Source organism: Myxocyprinus asiaticus, chromosome 11 (assembly GCF_019703515.2).
Source record: "Myxocyprinus asiaticus isolate MX2 ecotype Aquarium Trade chromosome 11, UBuf_Myxa_2, whole genome shotgun sequence".
Classification (NCBI taxonomy): Eukaryota; Metazoa; Chordata; class Actinopteri; order Cypriniformes; family Catostomidae; genus Myxocyprinus; species Myxocyprinus asiaticus.
This window is the reverse complement of record NC_059354.1, coordinates 22,976,621-23,000,992: the sequence shown is the minus strand read 5'-3', so window position 1 is coordinate 23,000,992 and position 24,372 is coordinate 22,976,621. Positions and strand designations below refer to the sequence as shown.

Below are 24,372 nucleotides of genomic sequence, written 5' to 3'. Positions count from 1 at the left end.
CACAGTACTGTAGGTATACTGTATATTGACATGAAATATTTTTGGAAAGCTTAGCCTACACGTTCTGCAGTGTTACATGCTATAATCTAAAAAAGCAAATAAACAGAATTTTGCTAATTCTTTTAGACAGCAGTCAATATAATTTGTTAATAATAGCTTTTATATGCTCACATATACACAGAGGCCACATGGAATCAGACTATTACACGCCACAAAAAAAAAAATAAATAAATAAAAATAAAATTCATGTAGGAGTCATATCTGGAAATACTGTAATATCATGAGAGAATATTTGGATAATTTATCCAAAGTTTTTTCACATATTTGTACAGATATCTCACTGGAAATATCTCACATTCTATTATGGGTAATTCATTCATTAAATGTGATAATTAATTCAGTACAATTCAGAAATCGAAAGGACAAAGGTATCTTAATTTTTAAATAACCTTATATTTAATTTCTATATTTTAACATGTAAAAAAGTTTAAAACCAAAAGTGTAATGTGAAAAATCTGTGGTGATATATGTATATTTACAACCAAGCAAGGGTAAGTTTAGTTGACATACATGCTAATAGAATGATAAAGAAAATAATAATAAATATTATGATTATGTTCACTTTCCCCACAAGCCTAAGTTACACAAGAATATTTGTTTCAGGCTGTATTTTGTCTGTTTAGAGTGCTTTCTTGCCCATAGAATTGTTTACGGGCAGAAAATTCTAATATTCTCCACCACAAGGCTTGAAATAATAACCCTTTCAGGTCTGTAGTACCACAGGGTACCACTCGCTATACCATCCAGCTGACTAAGTCCTTTTTAAACAATAGGAACACAAATTCTTTGGGAGTCCATATAGTATAAATAAGGCAGTAGGCTGTCGTTTCAATGACAAGTTTGGAACAACCACAACTGCAACCATGCACGGAAAGGTAAGCAGAGAGTAAAGGATAACCATACCATTATTTCTAAAATACATACTTTAATTGTTTGCTTTTCTGTTTTAAAAATAACATCTAATCAGCTCATATAAAAAATTCTCAGTACAACAGTCCTACTTTTTTGGATAATTGGATATTTATTTCGGTAATGTTTAAAATTGTGCTGCTCTTCTCACTGATGATAAATAGTAATCCAATCAAAATTTACTATATTGTGTTTTCCCAGGTCATCTTCTACGAGGACAGGAACTTCCAGGGGCGCTCTTATGAGTGCATGAGCGACTGTGCTGACATGTCCTCCTATCTGAGCCGCTGTCACTCTTGCAGAATAGAGAGCGGCTGCTTCATGATGTATGACCGCCCCAACTACATGGGAAACCAGTATTTCTTTAGGAGGGGCGAGTATGCTGATTACATGTCTATGTTTGGAATGAGTGACTGCATCAAGTCCTGCCGTATGATCCCTATGGTGAGTTCCTTGAACATTTTGATGTGATTGTAATAAATCGATTCACTTTGAGAACAGAAAAAATAATATTCTATATATATTCTTTTTTTCTTATACAGTACAGGGGATCCTACAGAATGAGGATCTATGAGAGGGAGAACTTCATGGGCCAGATGTATGAGATGATGGATGACTGTGACAACATCATGGACCGCTATCGCATGTCTCACTGTATGTCCTGCCATGTGATGGACGGTCACTGGCTCATGTATGAGCAGCCCAACTACAGAGGCAGGATGCACTACTTCAGGCCTGGAGAGTACAGAAGCTTCAGCAATATGGGTGGCATGAGATTCATGAGCATGAGGCGTATCATTGATTCCTATTATTAAAAATGTAATCGTACTTGTGTCACAAAATTGGTGCTACTTTACAATAAAGCACTTTTGAACTAAAAATCCTCAAAATCCTTTTGCTTTTTTCTGTTTATCAATTCATTTTGATATTCTTTTTGTTGTATGACCTGTTGCTTTCACCAGTAATTTGTGGTGGACAAAAAATAGAATCGGGTTTTGTATGTTAATACAAAAGCAAATGTACAATTAAACAATATTTCTGATGGCCTTCCTTCTGTAGTAATAACTGCAGTAATTATAGATTGGTCTCACCAGATGAAAGTTTTGCAGAAAATTCAGATCTCTTCAGATAGCCTTTTCCAAAGTTTCCAATGTAAATGTATTTTCTTAAGTTATAAATCAAACTATACGTTTTAGAAAAATATCTAACAGAAATCATTGGTAAATTATTATAGCATAATATAACCAATAGTTGTATTAGCGTATCATATGAAAAATCTTTAATGCTACTTAATGTTTGCATGAGCAATCCACACAAAAACTACCCCATGAGTTAAACACTTGCAGATTACATAAAAATATTTGATAAAATAAAATCTCCTCAGGCTTGGACTGTAGATGGTTTTATTTTATTTTTCAGTTTTCAAGATGTAGGCTAAAATGTTTTTAAAATTATTGATCAATACATTTTATTGATAGCTTGGTAAAATGCTATTAAGCAACTAAATGCCAACGGCTTATAAACAAAGCAAGATGATTGATGAAGTTGAACCCAAGTGAAGAATATATATTTAAATGATAACAGAACTGTGTGATTTAACATGGATCATATTAGACATGACTTGTGAATTCCAAAATTACAGCTACCAACATACAAACTAAACAAAATGGCTTCAAAGTTACGTACATCACATAATGTGAGATTGCGTAACTGAAGACCCGCTAGAAGGGCTCGGCAGAGACAAATCTAAATGAGTACTAGACTCACCTGTTACAAATAAAACTCTTTTACTTGTTAATGAATCACAATCTGACATAAGATTCCAATTCATTTGTGCTGTTGAGGGATTCACTGGAAATTTTAAAGGTCCTGGTTGAAGCTCAGACTCACTCTTTGCTTGTAAACAACAAGAAATAAATTCCTATTGGATAAACTTTTTACCACTATTTGTCTGTAGACTGAAGTCGCATAGAATTGGGAATTATAAAAAATACATACAAGAATAAAGATAAATAACAATGAAAGGGAAAAAAGACCCTGTAATGCCAGCAGAGCCAAATAAGGCTTTGCTGGCCCTGAGAGTTCGCCACTGGAGTTGAGTGTGGACATTGTTTCAGACTTGGGAATGGACATTTACGCATCCAAAGAAAACAGAAAATTAAACAAAGGAGCATTCACAGGAACTGGAACAAAGGTATGGGCAAAGATATGGAATCGTGAGCTGGAAAAGAAAACACAGGCTCAAGGCAAGAACACAAAAACACTGATTGAAGTTACAAACTTTGGAAAGGCAGAGACTCTGCAGGCATCTGAAAATAGAGACACAGACACAGTGTAATAAGTATGTGAGACGGGCAATAGAACAACAGATAAAACAGATTAAGTTGAATTTAGTGTTGGTGAAATCAAAACAGGATTTGGTTCCAGGTAAGAAGGAACCCTTTTTGAGGTGAGATTCCCAGGCAGCAGAACAAGATTCTACTGATGAGAACAGAACAGCTGCAGGAACAGGCAAGATAGTTTGATGACAATTCGTTAGAATAGCACAATATGCCGAAATCGTATGACTTTGTTCATACGAAAACGTACGACTTATACAACTGTAGTAGGAAATAAAGACTCAAGTCTGAGCTTCCGTGGCATGTTCTCTTTATTAAGCACAGAGAACAAACAGCACATCAACACATAGCCTTTTATAGATTGCAGAATGAGAACTGCTTTGTTCTAGAGGCTCCTAGCAATTTCGACCTTGAGACTTAAAGCAAAGCACATCTTTGTTCCAGCAGCTGTTTGAGGACCCTCACAGCAGTTTTGGGACTCAGAGTAGATAGTGGTGGGCTCAACATCATCTTCATGTAGTGCCTCTCTGTAACCTATCAGTTACACATCTTGGGCCAAATGCCCTCCTGGAAGGCTCCCCTGTTGGATGGAGGAGAGGTTTTCCACCACAGCCCAACCAGTGTTGGTCTTTCCATCCACATAGAATCGGGGACCGTCCACGAAGAACACCCACCCTTCGGGTAACAGGGACGGGACCTGATGGGACTGACAGGGTTTCATGATCTCCAGAGCATGTAGGCCAATATGAAATATGTAGTGTTGGGTTCGAGTCCACCTTAGTCAAGTCAGAATCAAGTCTGAGTCTTTAAACAATTGAGTCCTTGTCATAAAGGGACAGAGACCCATCAAGGACCACAGCAGCCGGAGTGGTTCAAACAGAAGAAAGTGGAAGTGGTTCGACCAAATAGACGCTATCTATGGCAATAGACCAGTGAGCAATGGGAGGGAGAGTGCCCTGGACTCGGCGTTGTTGGAGTCCACAATGGAGGATAGTACGTTTTGTTATGTTAACTCTATATTCTGCTTGAAAGCTTCACTTTATTTAGTTGACCAGCTACTGGAAAGCTTGCTTCTAAAAAAAACAGGCCAATTTAACTGTTATACTTGTGTAAAATCACCATGCAACAACTACTTTATGCAGCACAATGAGTTAGTATCTAACAGCTAGCAGTCGTGTTATTGTTTATGGTCAGTAATGTTTGTGTCGCGTTTAAGATGATGTCACGGCAGTAGAGGCGGAGCAACTATGACGATCAGCCTATAATCCCACCCACGTTGAGGCGGCACTAAACTGCAGTGGAAAAGCAAGCTCAGAAAAGTAAAGCGAGCAGAGTCGAGTCGAGTCGAACCATAACGTGCAGTGGAAAAGTGCCATAACAAGAAGAAGGTACTGTATGTACTTGTATCATATTTCAAATTCTTCTTTAATCTTTATCTTTAAGCTTTAAACATTATCAGAAGGATAAGGAGAAGCTCATCCTCCAGTTCGCCAGCTTCGATATTAGACCACTGTTTTATGACAGAAATGCCATATCGAAAGTAATTTCTTAATTTGTATCAGGAGTTAACATTAAAGCATGCAAAATGTGAAATAAGTGATTTGTAATATAATTGTGGCAGCGGAGGCGTGGTCGAGCATCCATTCAGAGAGAGGTGAGGAGCTCTGCCACCATGGCCAGTTCCCCGAGCGAGGTGGGGGGTACACCCCCCTGCCTCTACAGTGCCCCGCCACTCTCCCCCTCAGGTGGAAGTGTACACCGATGCATATGCGGGCATGGCGCCTGGGCCGGTCTGCTGGAGTTGTGGGGATCCGGGACACTTCCGGGATCAATGTCCTGTGATGGAGCTGGTAACAGTGGTCTGGACCTTCGACACTCCACAGGCTGACCTCGATCGGGCCAGAGCATACCGGATACCAGTAAGTGTCAAGAGGAGTACTCACCAAGCATTGGTGGACGCGGGTTGTAACCAAACCAATATCCACCAACACTTGGTTCAATGCGAGACTTTGGGCACAGCTAAAACGGTGAGGGTGAAGTGTGTGCATGGGGATATTCACAACTACCCTGTGGTGACCCTTGTTATTAAATTTCGGGGAATAATACATAGAGTGGAGGCCGCGGTTAGTTTCCGCCTCACCCATCCGCTGATTTTGGGGAATAATTGGCCTGAATTTAGAAATGCATTAAAGGGAATATGTGTATGGGTCCTGCACTAAAGCAATGAGTTGTGAGATGTGCGATGCTCTGGCAGGGGAGGCAGAGCCAGGGCCGTCTTCATCTGCTCCACATCAGGATGACATGGGGGGGGGGAGGCTGCAGCCCCTCCTGTCCTCTGGGGATTTCCCGAAGGGGAAGTGGTGAGACGAAACCCTCAAGCATGCTTTTGACCAAGTGAGAGAGATCGATGGTCAACAACTCCAGCCGGGTGTCGCCCTTTCATATCCTTATTTTGCAATTATAAAAGAGCGGTTGTATAGAGTGACGCAGGATGCTCAAACAAAGGAAGATACAATCCAGCTCTTAATATCGTGGAGCCATCGGGAAATAGTGTTGCAGGCAACTTATTAAAATCCCATGGCGGGTCATCTAGGGGAAAGAAAAACACTGAACCGCCTAATAGCCCGTTTTTATTGGTCGGGCATCGGCGGCGATGTCCGCGGGTGGTGTGCGGCATGCCACGAATGCCAGCTGGTGAATCCACCGGCCACCCCAAAAGCACCATTGCTCCCTCTTCTGCTGATCGAGGTCCCCTTCGAGAGAATCGGAATGGACCTCGTTGGGCCATCGCTTTGTATTGGTCCTAGTGGACTATCCAACACGATATCTGGAAGCAGTGCCTCTGCGCAACATCTCAGCACGCAGTGTTGCGGAGGCACTCTTCAAAATAATCTCCCGGTTGGGGATTCCGAAAGAAATCCTCACTGATCAGGGCACAACCTTTATGTCACGAACACTACACGAGCTTTACGAATTATTGGGCATTAAATCAATCCACACCAGTGTTTACCATCCACAAACAGATGGCCTGGTGGAGCGATTTAATAAAACCCTTAAAAATATGATTCGTAAGTTCATGCACGAGGATGCTAGAAATTGGGACAAATGGCTCGATCCCGTTATTCACAGTTCGAGAGGTCCTGCAAGCCTCCACGTGATTTTCCCCATTTGAGCTGCTATATGGGCAGTGCCCGCGCGCCATGCTTGATGTTATGTGCGAAGCTTGGGAGGAGGGACCTTCAAACAGTAAGAATGAAATTCAACACGTTCTTGATCTTAGAGCAAAACTCCACACTTTGGGGCAACTAACCCAAGACAATTTGCTCCAAGTTCAAGAACGACAGAGCCGACTGTACGACAGGGGAACTCGGCTGCGAGAATTTGCACCGGGAGACAAGGTACTCATTTTACTTCCCACATCGAGCTCCAAATTACTCGCCAAGTGGCAAGGACCCTTTGAGGTCACACGATGAGTGGGGGATCTCTATTATGAGGTAAAGCGAACTGATAGAGGGGCGCACGTCAAATATATCACCTCAACCTCCTGAAATTGTGGAGGGAGGCGGTCCCTGTGACATTGGCTATGGTAGTCCCGGAGAGGGCGGAGCTCGGGCCAGAGGTGAATACAAAACACAATCATGTCACTTGCGGAGACCACCTCTCACCGTATCAACTCGCAGAGGTTGCCAAGTTGCAAAAGGAGTTTGCAGACGTGTTTTCCCCTTTACCGGGTTGTACGAACCTTATACAGCACCACATCGAGACCAAGCTGGGGGTGGTGGTACGTAGCCGTCCCTACCGATTGCCCGAGCACAAAAAAAAAATTGTCCAGGAAGAATTGGATGCAATACTCAATATGGGGGTAATAGAGGAATCCCACAGCGATTGGTCCAGCCCGGTTGTTCTAGTTCCTAAGAGTGACTGGTCTGTATGGTTCTGTGTGGATTATAGAAAAGTCAACGCAGTGTCTAAATTTGACGCATACCCAATGCCTCGCGTTGAGTTGCTCAATCGGTTGGGCACTGCTCGATTTTATTCTACATTGGATTTGACAACGGGGTTACTGGCAGATCCCCTTGATTCCAATTTCCCATGAAAAAACAGCCTTCTCCACGCCGTTTGGATTACACCAATTTGTGATGGAGACCCGGCTACATTTCAGCGTCTCACGTACTGAATCTTTGGACCGCATTCGTCTTTCGCCGCTGCCTACTTAGATGACATCATCATTTACAGCAGTGACTGGCAGCGGCACATGCAGCATCTGTGGGCGGTTCTGAGATCGCTGAGATGAGCGGGACTCACAGCAAACCCCAAGAAGTGCGCGATTGGGTGGGTCGAGGTACAGTATCTGGGGTTCCACTTGGGCCACGGGCAAGTGCATCCCCAAATTGACAAGACTGCGGCGATTGTGACCTGCCCGAGGCCCAAGACCAAAAAGGGGGTGAGACAGTTCCTGGGGCTGCCTGACTATTATAGGAGATTTGTGCCTAATTATTCGGATGTCACCAGCCCATTGACTGATCTCACAAAAAAGGAAGCTCCAGACCCGGTCCAGTTGACGGAGCAGTGTCAAAAGGCATTTAAGCAAGTTAAAGCCACACTTTGCGGGGGGCCGCTTTTACATTCACCTGACTTCTCTCTCCCTTTTGTCTTGCAGACAGACACTTCAGACAGAGGGCTGGGGGCCGTACTCTCGCAGGTGGTGGAGGGGGAGGAGCGCCCGGTGCTGTTCATTAGCCGCAAGCTCTCACTGAGGGAGACTAAGTACAGCACCGTAGAGAAGGAGTGTCTCGCCATCAAGTGGGTGGTCCTCACTCTCTGGTACTACCTGTTGGGGCGGGCCTTCACTCTCTGCTCGGATCACGCCCCACTCCAACGGCTCCACCGCATGAAGGATACCAACGCGTGGATCACCCGTTGGTATCTGGCTCTTCAGCCATTTAAGTTCAAAGTGGTCCACAGACCGGGAGCGCAGATGGCTGTCGCTGACTTCCCTTCCAGAAATGGGGGGGGTGGTAGACAGGCCAGATGTCTCCCCGGCCTGAGTCGGGCGGTGGGGATATGTGGCAGCGGGGGCGTGGTCGAGCGTCTGTCCGGAGAGAGAGAAAGAGGTAAGGGCGCTTGCACCTGAGCTAGATTATGTGTAACACCTGTCTCTAATTACAGTGAGCATGGGGTGAGCGGCATATAAGCAGCCACACCACCAGCAGAGAGGGTGAGAGAGTCTGGCACAAAGAAGGCCATGGTGCTCCTGAAGCTGAAGCTGTTACGTTTAACCTGTTTTGTTTATGAAGCTGATGTGTTTAAGTGACTACGTGTTTGTGAAGCTGATGTGTTAAATGCCTATGCGCCTGTGAAGCTGGTGAGTTTGTGAAGTTGTAAAGCACTGAAGTGGTCTATTAAAAGTCCTACCTGAGCCAGGAAAAACCTGCTTCTCTGTGTTCTCCTTCCTGCCTGTTGTGAAGCTGTTCTACAAAAATACTGTAATAATGTAACATGCACATACCTGTTCAATCAGGGAAGCTCTGCTGAATAGGCTATTTCATGTCAATGCTTCAATAAACAATATCCATTAGAACTTTTAGTCCAAAGTGTGCACATTTAGAGAAATATGCTCATATGTTTACTACAGATTTCTTGAGAAAAATATCTTTCATGTTTTCTGGTAAATTTTGCGATGCAAAGTTTCAGATAGCTAACTTACTCAAATATTTAATGATACAAATATATATATATAAACCTTTAAAGTGGTTCAAATGTTGACTTATATCTTACTAAGATGCAATTAAATATAGTTTATACTCCTTATTATACACAGAAATGGACCATGGTGAAAATATTTAGACAGTTTGTGAACCCTGTTTTGTTTTCAGACAGTTTAATATAACTTTCAAAAAAGTCCAGTACAAATGTTAGTCACTCGGCAGCTGTCACAGTTGTTAGGCGACAAGAACAGTCCTCCGTAGGCTAGACTGTCCCAATTAACAATGCTCAGTCCGACCTTCGCAGCCTTTGAATTGGGACACTGTGTGTATGTGTGAAACACTACGTGATTACAGAGGCGGAAAACTCGTTAGCACCATCCATTGGCCGATTTCTTTCAAATTTCTCACAGACCTCTAGGGCCAGGAGTCGAACAGGCCCACTGAGTTTTGTGCCGATCGGCCTCGGATAACCTTGTCTAATAGGTGCTCACATTTCATTGGCCGATGGCGGCCATGTTTTTTGAGATAAGCCAATGTCCTCGTAAACAGTCATGGCACCTTGGACAAAGACACTGCATGACAATTTTCAACTCAATCAGACTAACGGTTGCATAGTTAGAGCCGTTTTCATGTTTTTTTTCCTGCTATAGTGCCACCAAGTGGCCAAACTCTGTGTGACCTCAGATTGAGCTCATACACGTGTACCATGTTTGGTGAAAATATCTCATTTAGTTCGGGCGTTATAGCCATTTTAGTAAAAATGGCCTGCCCTTTTCAAATGTTTTAGCACCCCTCAGCGACCCTGAGTCGAAATTTCAACCTTTTTTTGATAATTATTGATAATCAGACTCCAGAGTATATTTCTGCACTGGTTTAGTTCCGATCGGGAGAAAATCCTAGGACTAGTTTGCAAAAGTAGATTTTTAACATTATCTGAAATATTTACCGAACGGTTTGACAGACACCAATGCGTCATGAGGCAAAGTTGTTTAGAATGAGAAGAGCTATCAGGTGATATATATTACTTGTGTTTTTTAACAACACTGAATTATATACAACTATTAACACCTACAAAAATCGTGATAGCACCACCTAGTGGCCAATTTTTTAAATTTTGCACAACCCTCTCAGACCAAAAGTCAAATAGGTCCACCAAGTTTTGTTCTGATCAGTCATTGTTAACCTTGTGTAATAGCTGCTGAAATTTGATTGGCCGATGGCGGTCATGTTTTTCAACATACATGAATGTCCATATAGACAATGATGGCAGCTGAAACAAAGACAATGTATGCAAATTTTGAAGTCAACAGGATTAACGGTTTCATAGTTACAACCAATTTCATGTTTTTTTTGGTATTATACCGTCACCATGTGGCAAAACCGTGCCAACCTTTCTGGGCAACCAAAGATTGACCTCTTAGACTAGCATGCCAAGTTTGGTGAAGATATCTCATTCCTTCATGAGTTATAGCCATTTACGTAAAATTGGCCACTCCTGCTTCCGATGTTTTTGCATTCCGTAGCTAGCTCGAGTCGAAAGTTCAAACTTTTTTTGATAACTTTTGATATTGAGACTCCATAGAATCGTTTGGCACTGGTTTGGTCCCGATCAGACGAAAAACCTAGGACTAGTTTGCAAAAGTAAGTTTTATGAAAAATCCAAGATGGCAGAAAATTTTTATAAGCGGAAATGAAATCGGAGATATGCTTTGTTTGGTTTGAGCCAAGGTTTCCAATGGTATAGAGCATTAGAGTCTACGACAAATGGTCTAGGAGTTATGAGCAGATTCACGTTTTTGATCGCTGTAGCCCCCCCATTGACCGATTTTGCTGAGTCCATGTTTCTGAGTAGCGAGCAATACTACTACCATCTGACCAAGTTTCAAGTCTCTAGGCCTTACGGTTTGCAACAAACCTGTGTGATCTATTTGGTTAAATCTGGTGTTTTCATTTAACATTTCCCTGGGTGAAATTGCCAGGGTGGCGTAGTCTAACTCTTTTCTAAAAACTCTTAAAACCTCAATTCGGCATTTTACTCTACTCCGTCCTCCACTCCGCTACATATGGAATGTAACAAATGCTCTGTAGGTGGATCGTGGGATTGACAGCGGTACAGAGAAAGCGTGGAGGGCATCAGAAAAGTTCAAACTCCTCTGCTTTGTGCAAACAAGGAACAAAAAACGCTAGGCACCGGCCAGTCACTGTGAGCTGGAAGCAGTGACGTCTGTCAGAAGCGTTTAAAATATCCCTTTAATGCTGGAGTTTCTGCTGGATTCAGTGCTTTAATCACATCATCATGTTTATTTCTGACTTCAAATGATAACTGCATGCATTTATTGTGGCAATACTGAGGTTGGGTAATATTGTGGCAATATTGGGTTGGCATCTTTCCAACTGTAATCGTGCATATATAAAATTATATTATTGCTTGTAAACTGAAAACAATGAGAGTCAAAACGCACTAGCTTTGCATTTTACAAACATGCCCCAATAGTTGTCTATTGCCAGGCAGTGAATGTAAAAGATTTGATTTATTATTGGATTCCAAGTGACTTTAAAGAGGTTCTATTATGCTTTTTGTGATTCTACCTTTAGTGTGTAATATAGCTGTTTGTGCATGTAAAAGGTCTGCAAAGTTACAAAGCACAAAGTCCACACAAAAGGGAGTTATTCTCTCCCACAGACAACACTGCTCAAGAACTACAAGAAATGGCTGGATTGTAGTCTGTGGTCTTCCGTAATGTATCTACGTCACTATGTAACACATTTGCATAATGCCCGCCCTCAAACAAACGTAGTAATAGCCGAGGCCAGGATGAGTTAGGTTAGTGTTGTCGCCATGTCGAGAAGATGCTATTTTCTTCACTGCAAAAGCAAAACCTCTTAGTTTGGACTTCCAAAGGCAGATGAATTGAAGAATCAGTGGTATTATTTTATACCACCAAATTAATTTTAATTATTTAGCAGTACAACCAATGCTGGATTTTCAAGACGGTTACTCCTGAAAGATGGTGCAGTTCCCACTTTGTTGGGACAATCTGGTGCTTCAGATTCACAGCCCGTAAGTATGATTGATTATTTGTTGATTTATCTGCTACCGAGAGTTCAAAAGTGGAGTTTTGTGTTGTAGCTATGGTGTACACCCAGTGCACCGCTGTAGGCCTCTGCTAACCTAATAGCTAATGTTATTGTGTTGAAATAGTTTTGCTTATCAGCTGTGGGCCCACTTTTGCCTACAATTGTGTAGAATTATACAGATTGTTTGTCGTTCTTACTATCATGAATAGTGATCAAGTGTGGAGATGGATTTATTTTTACAAATGGTAATTTTATGTCTGCAATCCACGGTAGTGCTCGGCTAACTTGCTATGTAATGTTATTGTTTTGGTAAGAGTTTACTATTCAGCTGTGGGTTGGCTTTTACCTAAAACTGTGTAACAAAATGGTCGATCTCAAGAGATCTATATAATTACAAGCCGTAATGTTACGGCCGATATCCGCTATCCATGGTAGTCCACGGCTAACTTCCTCACTAACCTGGAGTAAGCCTCTGTTCTCCGTTCATAGCTTGGGCAAAAAAAGTTCGGCTACACCCATTCCAGCAAAAGATGACTAACTTAGATGCACTACGTGTCTTTTACTTGAAGCTTTAAGTTCACAGTAATCAACAGTGTACTTGTAAGAAAGCTACAAAAGTAAAATTTACCAATGTGAATTGTCCTGCTCAAGTTGTGCTTGCGAAGGTGGTTCAGGTCGATCAGCTTGTTCTTCCAAACTTTCATTATCGGACTCGGACTCAAACTGGTACGGCAAAAACTGACGCCACTGTTACCATAGTTACAACAGTGTTTACAGCTGTTAAGGAAGCCTGAAACTCAGTTATTTTAAGGGGCATACGTTTCCAGCTGACCAATCAGAGCAGACTGAGCTTTTCAGAAAGGGGGGCTTTAAAGAGACAGGACCTAAGCATTTGAGAATCCGAGAATTTGAGACAGAGGATGAAAACAGGTTTAGCAGAAATGTACAGTATGAGAAAAATGTGTTTTATGAACATTAAAGCATGTAAACCTATTCTAGTAGACCCCCAAAATAAAATCATGAACCTGTAAATTAGCATAATATGGGCTCTTTAAACAGATATTTTCCCCCTCAGGGCTTCTCGTAGGTTAGATACATCATGAGCATCAGCTGCGCTCACTGTCAGTTTTTAGTTTCAGTTTTGTCATCAATCTACTTCATAATGCCACTTCTGTTATATTTTGCATTTTCCCTATGCTGATGTAACACTGTTGGGGCGGAGTAGAGGTTACATATTAGGGCTGGGTATTGATACATATTTTCCCATTTGATTCAGATTCAAAAGCTTTCAATTCAATATCAATTCATATGGGTTCATTTCAGTAATAATGTCCCTTTTGCTTACATGTAAAAGAAATAATCTCCCAGCTAATGCTGTTAATTATACAGGGGACCTTCTAACTAGGTATATTAGGAAAATATTAATTTTACTAATTATATTTTATTACGTTTTCATCATTTTGGCTTTTTAAAAATTACAAATGTATTCAATCAATAAATAAGATTGTTTCATATATAATTTGTTACATATTTATTGTTAAATTTGCATTGAACATGCTAAAACCAATACTGTCTCTTTAACAAAAAACAGCATTTCTGTAAACAATGCCTTTAAATGAGCGCATGTTAACTAGAGAGGACTCGAATGGCTTTTGCGTGATTAGAATTAAATGTTTTTTTGTACTTGTTTTTGACCAAAAACTGACTGTAAAGAACAAAATGGGTATTAAAAGAGACATTATTTAATGACAAATGGGTTGTCTTCTTGGACACACATTACACGGAACAACGTTTACTCTCAACACACTGTGAAATGATCTCGCTGCTGAACACTTCACGACTAAACTACACAATTACTGATGTGTGAAATGTAAACATTTACCAGCCAGTTGCCAAATATATTCACTTTAGTCGCATAGCACGAAAAAGGGATTATGTAAAGACTGCATTCAGTTTATGATGTTATTACAACTGTTGACCAGAAGAGGTCGCTTGTTCTTAGCATACCTGCTGATCACTCTGGGATTCTAACATGCGACATCTTATACTTGCTCATCATTTATAAGGTAAATTGAGCTAAATTTTACCTCAGCTTGTCAGCGAGTGCGCGCTATTGTTAATGTACGCATTAAAGATTTCAATTTGATTCGCAAATACACCATTGATCAAGTGATCAAAGAGGCGTACGTTATGAGAGATACATACACCAGAGCTGCTCTCCTCACAGATGTAAAGCATAAATAAAAAAAAAAAGGGTAAAAGGCATCAAAAGTTTTTACGAAATCCATGACAATGCAGGAATCACCAAAGACATCTAATGCTGTTTCGCTCATGCTTGTGAAAAAGGAAAAAGTTGTTATAAGAGGGAGAAACTTTGAAGAAATGCGCGATTGAGATGCCTGACTGATTGTTGAAAAGTCTTGCGAATAGAGAGAATGTTCTCTGATGCACAGGGCTGTTCAGTTCATGTGTGTATGTTGTGGTGCTGAAATGTTTTGTATTAATGCACTGAAATGTTATGTTCTTGTATCTAGTATTGTTACTGATGATAATATTTAGATTTTAACTAATACCTATAAGCTGTTTTATGAGGTGGGGTTGAAAATGTGTGTTTGTCTGTTGCAAATGTAGACAATGCAAATGAGAGAACTTTTCTTGAAAATGTAAGTCTGAAGTATACTGCTTGTAAATTGAACATGAATTTGTAGAAAAAACGCAAGTTACAAAATAATTATATTAGTTTTTATAAATATTGTTAAATAAAAATGTTAACATAGGTAACATCTTTAAAAGCACATTGCATTAGTTGTGCATAGATTACCCACAATAATGAGGAAATTGAGTAAAGGGGTGAACATTGTTAGAGTGCAGATTTGTAACCGGCCCCTTGGTAGAAAGGAGAAAAAATTTGGCCCTCGCCCCCTTCAAAGTTGCCCATCCCTGTAGTAGAGGTGTAACATCTGAGGTTGTTACCCATCCCACCAACCACCAGAGGGAGCCCTCTCCCAAATACTGATCATCACCCATTTCTTCACTGCTCATTTCCTGTTTACCATGTGTATATATAATAGGCTGTGTCTCGTTTGGAAGGCTGTGTCCTCCGGAGTTCGCATTTGTCGGCCGCATACATCATCGAGGCTTTCTCCTTTCAGAAAAGCGAGTAGGACGCTTCGAATGCGACCTTCTTTCACAGGAATTCGGAGGATGCATGAGGTGTATACTTCGTGGGCACTCACAATAGACGTCTTCATGGGTCCAAAAATGTGTGCCCATGACACTCAAAATTGAGCTCAGGTGCATCCTGTTTCCACTGATCATCCTTGAGATGTTTCTACAACTTGATTGGAGTCCACCTGTGGTAAATTCAGTTGATTGGACATGATTTGGAAAGGCACACACCTGTCTATATAAGGTCCCACAGTTAATAGTGCATGTCAGAGCACAAACCAAGCCATGAAGTCCAAGGAATTGTCTGTAGACCTCCGAGACAGGATTGTATCGAGGCACAGATCTGGGGAAGGGTACAGAAAAATTTCTGTAGCTTTGAAGGTCCCAATGAGCACAGTGGCCTCCATCATCCGTAAATGGAAGAAGTTTGGAACCACCAGAACTCTTCCTAGAGCTGGCCGCCCGGCCAAACTGAGTGATCGGGGGAGAAGGGCCTTAGTCAGGGAGGTGACCAAGAACCCGATGGTCACTCTGACAGAGCTCCAGCATTTCTCTGTGGAGAGAGGAGAACCTTCCAGAAGAACAACCATCTCTGCAGCACTCCACCAATCAGGCCTGTATGGTAGTGTGGCCAGACGGAAGCCACTCCTCAGTAAAAGGCATATGACAGCCCGCCTGGAGTTTGCCAAAAGGCACCTGAAGGACTCTCAGACAATGAGAAACAAAGACTGAACTCTTTGGCCTGAATGGCAAGCGTCATGTCTGGAGGAAACCAGGCACCGCTCATCACCTGGCCAATACCATCCCTACAGTGAAGCATGGTGGTGGCAGCATCATGCTGTGGGAATGTTTTTCAGTGGCAGGAACTGGGAGACTAGTCAGGATCGAGGGAAATATGAATCCAGCAATGTACAGAGACATCCTTGATGAAAACCTGCTCCAGAGCGCACTGGACCTCAGACTGGGGCGAAGGTTCATCTTCCAACAGGACAACGACCCTAAGCACACAGCCAAGATAACAAAGGAGTGGCTCTGGGACAACTCTGTGAATGTCCTTGAGTGGCCCAGCCAGAGCCCAGATTTGAACCCGATTGAACATCTCTGGAGAGATCTGAAAATGGCTGTGCACTGACGCTCCCCATCCAACCTGATGGAGCTTGAGAGGTTCTGCAAAGAAGAATGGGAGAAACTGCCCAAAAATAGGTGTGCCAAGCTTGTAGCATCATACTCAAAAAGACTTGAGGCTGTAATTGGTGCCAAAGGTGCTTCAACAAAGTATTGAGCAAAGGCTGTGAATACTTATGTACATGTGATTTTTTTTTCCGTTTTTTTTATTTTTAATAAATTTGCAAAGATTTCAAACAAACTTCTTTCACATTGTCATTATGGGGTATTGTTTGTAGAATTTTGAGGAAAATAATGAATTTAATCCATTGTGGAATAAGGCTGTAACATAACAAAATGTGGAAAAAGTGAAGCGCTGTGAATACTTTCCGGATGCACTGTATAGTATATATAGAATGTACAGTAGGTTGTATTGTACTGTATTGACATTCAGGCTTTCGGTTGATAGTAAGTTGTTAAGTGAGAATATAATATGATAATAATATAATTTATGACAGTCTGGTGTGAGATATAAGAGTAAGAGTAATAAAGTGCAGTGCTGACGTATTTGATCGTGGGAGATCAATAGTTCAAAAGTCTGATTGCTTGGGGGAAGAAGCTATCATGAAGTCGGCTGGTGCGGGTCCTGATGCTGCGATACCGCCTGCCTGATGGTAGCAGTGAGAACAGTCCATGGCTCGGGTGGCTGGAGTCTCTGATGATCCTCTGAGCTTTTTTCACACACCGCCTGGTATATATGTCCTGGAGGGAGGGAAGCTCACCTCCGATGATGTGTCTGGCAGTTCGCACCACCCTTTGCAGTGCTTTGCAGTTGTGGGCGGTGCTATTGCCGTACCAGGCAGAGATGCAGCCAGTCAGGATGCTCTCTACAGTGCAGGTGTAGAATCGTGTGAGGATGTGGCGGTTCATTCCAAACTTCCTCAGCCTTCTCAGGAAGAAGAGGTGCTGATGAGCCTTCTTCACAACGACTTCAGTGTGGACGGACCATGTGAGTTCCTCGGTGATGTGGACACCCAGGAACTTGAAGCTGCTGACTCTCTCCATTGGTGCTCCATTGATGGTGATGGGACTGTGTTCTCTGTCTTTTCTTCTGAAGTCCACCACAAGCTCCTTTGTCTTACTGACATTGAGGGAGAGGTTATGCTCCTGACACCAGTGTGTCAGAGTGTGTACCTCCTCTCTGTAGGCTGTTTCATCATTGTCAGTGATCAGACCTACCACCGTTGTGTCATCAGCAAACTTAATGATGGCATTGGAGCTATGTGTTGCCACACAGTCATGTGTGTACAAGGAATACAAGAGTGGGCTGAGAACACAGCCCTGTGGAGCTCCAGTGTTGATGGTCAGTGATGAGGTGATGTTGCTGCCTATTCTAACCACCTGGTGTCTGCTTGACAGGAAGTCCAGGATCCAGCTGCACAGCTAGCTGTTTAGTCCCAGAGCCCGGAGTTTCTCATCAAGCTTGGAGGGCACTATGGTGTTGAATGCTGAGCTGTAGTCTACAAACAACATTCTCACATAAGTGTTGTTTTTTTCCAGGTGGGAGAGAGCAGTGTGTATTGTAAATGCAATGGCATCGTCAGTGGAGCAGTTGTTGCAGTAAGCAAACTGCAATGGGTCTAGAGATAGAGGCAGCACAGAGCAGATGTAATCTCTGATTAGTCTCTCAAAGCATTTGCTGATGATGGGGGTCAGAGCAACAGGACGGCAGTCATTTAAGCAAGTGATTTTTGATTGCTTTGGAACAGGCACAATGGTGGACGTTTTAAAGCATGTGGGGACTACAGACAAAGAGAGGGAAAGGTTGAAAATGTCTGTAAAAACACCAGCCAGCTGGTTTGCGCACGCTCTGATGATGCAGCCCGGAATGCCGTCTGGACCCACGGCTTTGCGGATATTCACCCGTCGGAAGGATCAGGTTACATCCGCTACAGAGACGGAGAGTGAACTAACCTCTGTAGCTTCGGCCGCGAGAGCTCTCTCTGCGAGGGCGGTGTTATTTCCTTCAAAACGAGCATAAAATGTATTTAGCTAGTCCGGGAGAGAGGCAGCGGTGTTCATGGCGGAGTTTTTATTCCCTTTAAAGTCCGTGATGATGTTAATTCCCTGCCACATGCTTCTAGAGTTGGTGGTGTTAAAATGTCCTTCAATCTTGTTCCTGTACTGGCGTTTTGCTGTTCTGATGGCATAACTGGCTTGTTTAAACTCCTCCACGTTCCTGGAATTAAAAGCAGAGGTCCGCACATTAAGTGCCGCGCGAACATCGCTATTAATCCATGGCTTCTGGTTCGATAGATCCGTATTGTTCTGATCGGAACGACGTCCTCTACGCACTTTCTGATAAAACACATTACGCTATCAGTGTAAAGCTCGATGTCGTCATCAGAGGCAGACCGGAACATCTCCCAGTCCATGTGATCAAAACAGTCTTGTAGCGTAGAGTCTGATTGGTCCGACCAGCACTGGATCGTTCTGAGGGTGGGTGCTTCCTGTTTCAGTTTCTGCCTGTAAGCGGGCAGAAGCAGAATGGAAGAGTGGTCCGATTTGCCAAATGGTGGGCGGGGGAGGGATTTGTTGCCATCGCAGAAGGGAGAGTAGCAATGGTCCAAAACCCGGTCCCCTTGTGTGTTGAAACTAATGTGTTGGTAGTATTTTGGTGCGACTGATTTGAAACTGGCTTTATTAAAGTCCCCGGTCACAATGAACGCGGTCTCAGGGTGCGCGGTTTCCTGTTTGCTTATAATCCCATACAGTTCCTTGAGTGCCCGGTCTGTGTCGGCTTGTGGCGGGATGTACACAGCAGTGATAATGACCGCTGTGAATTCCCTCGGTAGCCAGAATGGTCGACACAGAAGCATGAGAAATTCCAGATCAGGATAGCAGACAGACTTGATAGAATGTACGTTCCTCTGATCACACCAGGATTTGTTGTTCATAAAACATACACCACCACCTCTGCTTTTACCTGAGAGGTCTTTCGCTCTGTCCGCTCGGTGCACGGAGAACCCCGCGGGTTCAATGGCTGAGTCTGGAATCTCCGCAGACATCCAAGTTTCCGTAAGGCAGATAATGCAGCAGTCCCTCGTCTCTCGTTGGAAAGAGATCCATGCTTTCAGCTTGCAGAGCTTGTTATCCAGAGACTGAACATTTGCCAGTAGAATACTGGGTTGCGATCGATTTGCATGGCGTCTTACTCTGATGAGAACGCCGGCTCTGTTTCCCCTTTTCCTCCTGCTTTTCTGCGTCCGGGCTCCGCTTGCGTGTTTGTAAACAGTGGGTCGGCATTGAGGAATTTGAAGTCCGGTTTACGGTGTGTAATTGCTGAACCAATGTCCAAAAGTGTTTGTCTGTCATAGACAATAAGGCAGACAACATCCAAGACAAAAAACATAAGAATTGTAAACAAAATAAACAAAACACTACCATGTTGTTTCGGAGCTCGCAATGCAGCAGCCATACGTCTTGAGTTCCAAATAAAAAAAATAATAAAATTTTTTTTAAAAACCGCTGCCATCATGTGGGCGTGGTGCCGCGGCACACATCGCGTGGTCATCACGCCAATCTGCCGCTGCCTGTTCAGCCCTTGGACAGGCCTCGCATTCCTGCGGGCAGGAGTTCCCTTAATGTAAGTACCCCAGGTGCATCGTGGTTACGACAGACACCTCCGAGTGTGGCTGGAGCATCGTGTGCAACGAGCACGCAGCCGCGGGCTCCGGGACAGGGCCGCGACTGCGTTGGTATGTCAGCTGCCTCGAGTAGCTCGCAATGTTGCTTGCCCTGTGGAGGCTTCGGCCGTTGGTCCAGACAGACAACACGGCGATGATAGTGTACAGTAGCCGCCAAGGCGGCTTGCGCTCGCGTTGCATGTCGCAACTCACCCGCCGCCGCCGCCTCTGGAGTCAGCAGCGACTCAAGTCGTTGCGAGCCACTCACATCCCACGTGACCTCAACAGCGCAGCAGATGCATCACGCATGTTTGAAGAGTGGAGACTCCACCTCCAGGTGGTCCAGCTGGTTTGGAGTCGATTTGGTCAAGCGCAGGTAAGACTGTTCACTTCCCGGAAATCCTCCCACTGCCCGCTCTGGTACGCTCTGACAGAGGCTTCCCTCAGCACAGATGCACTGGCACACAGCTGACCCCGGGGGCCGCACTAGTATGCGTTCCCCCAGTGAGCCTACTTGCACAGACCCTGTGCAAGGTCAGGGAGGACGAGGAGCAGGTTATCCTAGTGGTACCCTACTGGCCCACCCAGACTTGGGTCTCAGACCTCACACTCCTCGCGACAGCCCCTCCCTGGTAGACACGATCACTCAGGCTAGGGCTTCCTCTACAAGGTGCCTGTATGCCTTGCAGTGGCATCTGTTCGCTAAGTGGTGTTCTTCCCGACGCGAAGACCCCAGAAATGCGTAGTCGGGTCGGTGCTTTCCTTCCTGCATGAGAGGCTGGTGGGGTGGCTGTCCCCCCACCTTGAGGGTGTACGTGGCCGCTATGGTGGCACACCGCAATGCAGTTGACGGTATTTAGGGAAGCACGACCAGATCATCAGGTTCCTGAGAGGCGCAAGGAGGTTGAATCCTCCCAGACTGCACCTCATTCCCTCATGGGATCTCTCTGTGGTCCTGTGGGGAGACCCCTTTGAGCCCTGGTGTCAGTTGAGCTAAAGGCCTCCTGACTGAGCTCATGTCCATCAAGAGGGTAGGGGACCTGCAGGTGTTCTCTGTCAGTGACACGTGCCTGGAGTTTGGTCTGGAATATTCTCACGTGGTCCTGAGGCCCTGACTGAGCTATATGCCCAAGGTTCCCACGACCCCGTTTAGGGATCAGGTGGTGAACCTGCAAGCGAAGCTGCCCCAAGAGGAGGCAGACCCAGCCTTTACGTTGCTGTGTCTGGTGCGTACCTTGCACATCTACTTGAATCGCACACAGACCTTTAGAGGCTCTGAGCAGCTCTTTGTCTGCTTCAGAGGACAGCATAATGGAAGTGCTGCCTCCAAACAGAGGATCGCCCACAGGGTCGTTGACGCCATCGCTTTGGCATACCATGCTCAGGATGTGCCACCCCCCTTGGGGCTTCGGGCACACTGCACCAGGAGTTTGGTGGCCTCCTGGGCCCCGACCAATGGCGCCTCTTTGGCAGACATCAGTAGAGCAGCAGGCTGGGCAACACCCAATACCTTCGCGAGGTTCCTCAATTTCCGGGTTGAGCTGGTTCATCCCGTGTGTTGTCAGGTACGAGCAGGTAAGTTGGCGGGACAACTGGCCAGGTGTACTGCTTGCGTATAGCGCCTTTCACCTCCTGGAGGGGGAGACGTGTGCTTGTTACCCCCCAGCCGTATTCACGAGGTCGTGGACCCTGGATGTTCTTCCTGCTTAGCCCTGTGGCAGGCGAGTTCACGGAGAAACTTGATGCTGGCCCAGTATGTGTGCTATTAGGCCCTGTACTGGGGTAGGTGCTCCACATGCGCTGGTTGCCTGTTTGTTACCCCGTGTGATGTATCTTCCATGAGACGGTTTCCCTGTTGGTAAACCCACCTCTTCCTTGGGCAGAGTTTCCCTTTGCCACCGGTCACCATGTTTGTAGAGCTCCGTCCCCTCTGAGTAGGACCTAGCACGGGGACACTGCCGACAAGACTCGGTAAGACCGTGTGACGTATTTCCACACAATTGCCACCCCTTCGGGCAGGATGTGGTCTCCACGGTGTCTTCCCCTTTGAAATGGCACCCCCCCCACCCCGATGTGGACATTTATGGCCCCCAGCTGAACAATTTCAATTCTTTTTTGAGGAGAAAAAAGAAGAGAAGAGGCCACGGCTGGGGTGGCCTGTCCCCATTTTGATAGTCTACTTGTCCCCAAGGTGTGGGGGACCATACGACGCTCATAGGAGTGCCGGGGGAGGTTACGTGACAGCCAGGTGTGCTGGCTATGAGGCACGCAGTGGTTTGCCCGTCTCACACCGCCAGTCCATGTAACACAGTTCAGCTAGTTGTGGCATTTCGTATAGGGACCCCTAGTGTCACTACATCGACACAACATCAAGTGAGTGACAGATAGGGAATGTCCTGGTTACTTTCGTAACCTCCGTTCCTGATGGAGGGAACGAGACGTTGTGTCCCTCCTGCCACAACTCTGAACTACTCGCTGAAATGGCCGGGACCCTGTCTCGGCTCCTCAGCACAAAACCTGAATGAGTGGTTGCGAGCCAGCTCCTTTTATACCCTTATGTCCGGGGGAGTGGCATGCAAATTCCACTCGGCAATTCCCATTGGCCTTTTCTCAAAGATCAGAGGTGTTTGAGGGCTCCCAAGGGTGACCACTAGTGTCACTACATCGACACAACATCTCGTTCCCTCCATCAGAGAACAGAGGTTACGAATGTAACCAGGACGTTATGACCATTGTGCCTGTTTATCTGGATATCATCTTTTGGATCACTGTTTTGCTTTGTTTGCCTTGTTGGACTGCTTGCCTGTATTTTAATCACTGCCTGTTATATCAACTACTTCTCTCTGTTCAGCGATTTGGATTTATTTAATAAACTTCCTGCATATGGATTCTAAAGCTGTCTCCATATCCAGTTCATCACGAGGGTTGCGCATTGAGTGAAAGATCCATCTTGGGAACTTTGTTTAAGTTAAGGCACTCATTCCTAACGTTGGGATTCTTCAGAAGGCTATGCAGTTACAACGTCTGGTGACCTTTCCTGACATCTTAATCTTTTCGTTGGTTAAAAGCGAGCAAAAGTAACAATAGTACCAGTTTCTGTTTTGAAGTCTGAAGTACCTCAGCAGCTCTCATTTTCACAGTGATGATTAGCTATGTTGTAAAGATGGGGCTATTTAAATTACACTGTACTGTGACGTCCAAACCAGGGATGTGCATGGATAGTCGAACTTCATTTAAAAGTTCAATGCACCACAATTCGAATACTAAAATTACTCGATTATGGCAAAATAATCGCGATTATTTTGGTCAATATTGATCACGATTATTTAACACGATTACTCATTGACTTTGGAAACATCATACATTTATATATTTATTTATTTATTTTTTATTTTTTTATTTTTTTAACAGTGCATTTCCTTGAACTTGAAATATAAACTGCACTGGGTAGGGGAGGAGGCTATTTTCATATGATAATTATTTTATGTTATGTATGGTAGTCAGATAAAGAAAAGCCTCCATCACCATAATTTACAGCAGGGATGCTCACACTTCAATTGAATGAGATCTACTTTTTCATCAGGTTATTGCAGCAAGATCTACCATGTACAATAAAGGCTGTACATTATCAAAATACCAAAATTTCAGTAGTCAGTAGTAAAATTTGTCGATTCTCAATACCAGCTTCAATACCACAACAAATAACACTTACTAATATGTTAATTATGGAAGAATGTTTTCAAGTTTTAAAGTAATTATTCAAGACTAGTAAACAGTAATAAAATAACAATAAAAAACTGCAATTAAAAGAATAGATAAAAAAAAATAACAGAACAAAAATACAAATTAAGAAAATTCAGTGCTTTTTTAACAGCTTTAAAAGTTTTTGAAGTATTTAGTATTCAAGCAAACATTCAGAATGCAACATAAAACTACTACTGGTCTTCACTGTATGATTATAATACATTCATACTTCTTAAAGCTACTAAAGTTACTCAGTCAAGAGCAGTGAGTGTTTTCTCGTTTTCTTGTTATGGTTGTTTGATTATAATGACACACTAGACAGCAGCAGGTCTATTAGCTTACATTTATACTTACAAATCCGACATTTTAATACAAATCCACTTTTTTCTTCTCCGCTGTTTACATTCACTTTAGACATCACTCTCTCTGTTTACATGAATACCTCACCAAGACGGGCATTTTGGCTTTTGTTTTTTTAAATGTATCCGACCGTTCAAGCGCATTAGCGTGAGCGTTTTCAGAACACATGCGCATGTTCAGCAAACACACATACGCTACCTGTCAATCAAACAGGGT

General features: G+C 43.7%; 1 protein-coding gene across 1 annotated transcript; it reads left to right on the top strand.

Moving 5' to 3' along the window:
- Positions 1 to 792: 792 nt before the first annotated feature.
- LOC127448322 (gamma-crystallin M2-like) lies at positions 793 to 1,850 on the top strand. Its single transcript, XM_051710765.1, has 3 exons — positions 793 to 935; positions 1,171 to 1,413; positions 1,512 to 1,850. Exons 1-3 carry the CDS (start codon positions 924 to 926, stop codon positions 1,782 to 1,784), a joined length of 528 nt encoding a protein of 175 aa, XP_051566725.1. The 5' UTR covers positions 793 to 923; the 3' UTR covers positions 1,785 to 1,850.
- Positions 1,851 to 24,372: the final 22,522 nt, after the last annotated feature.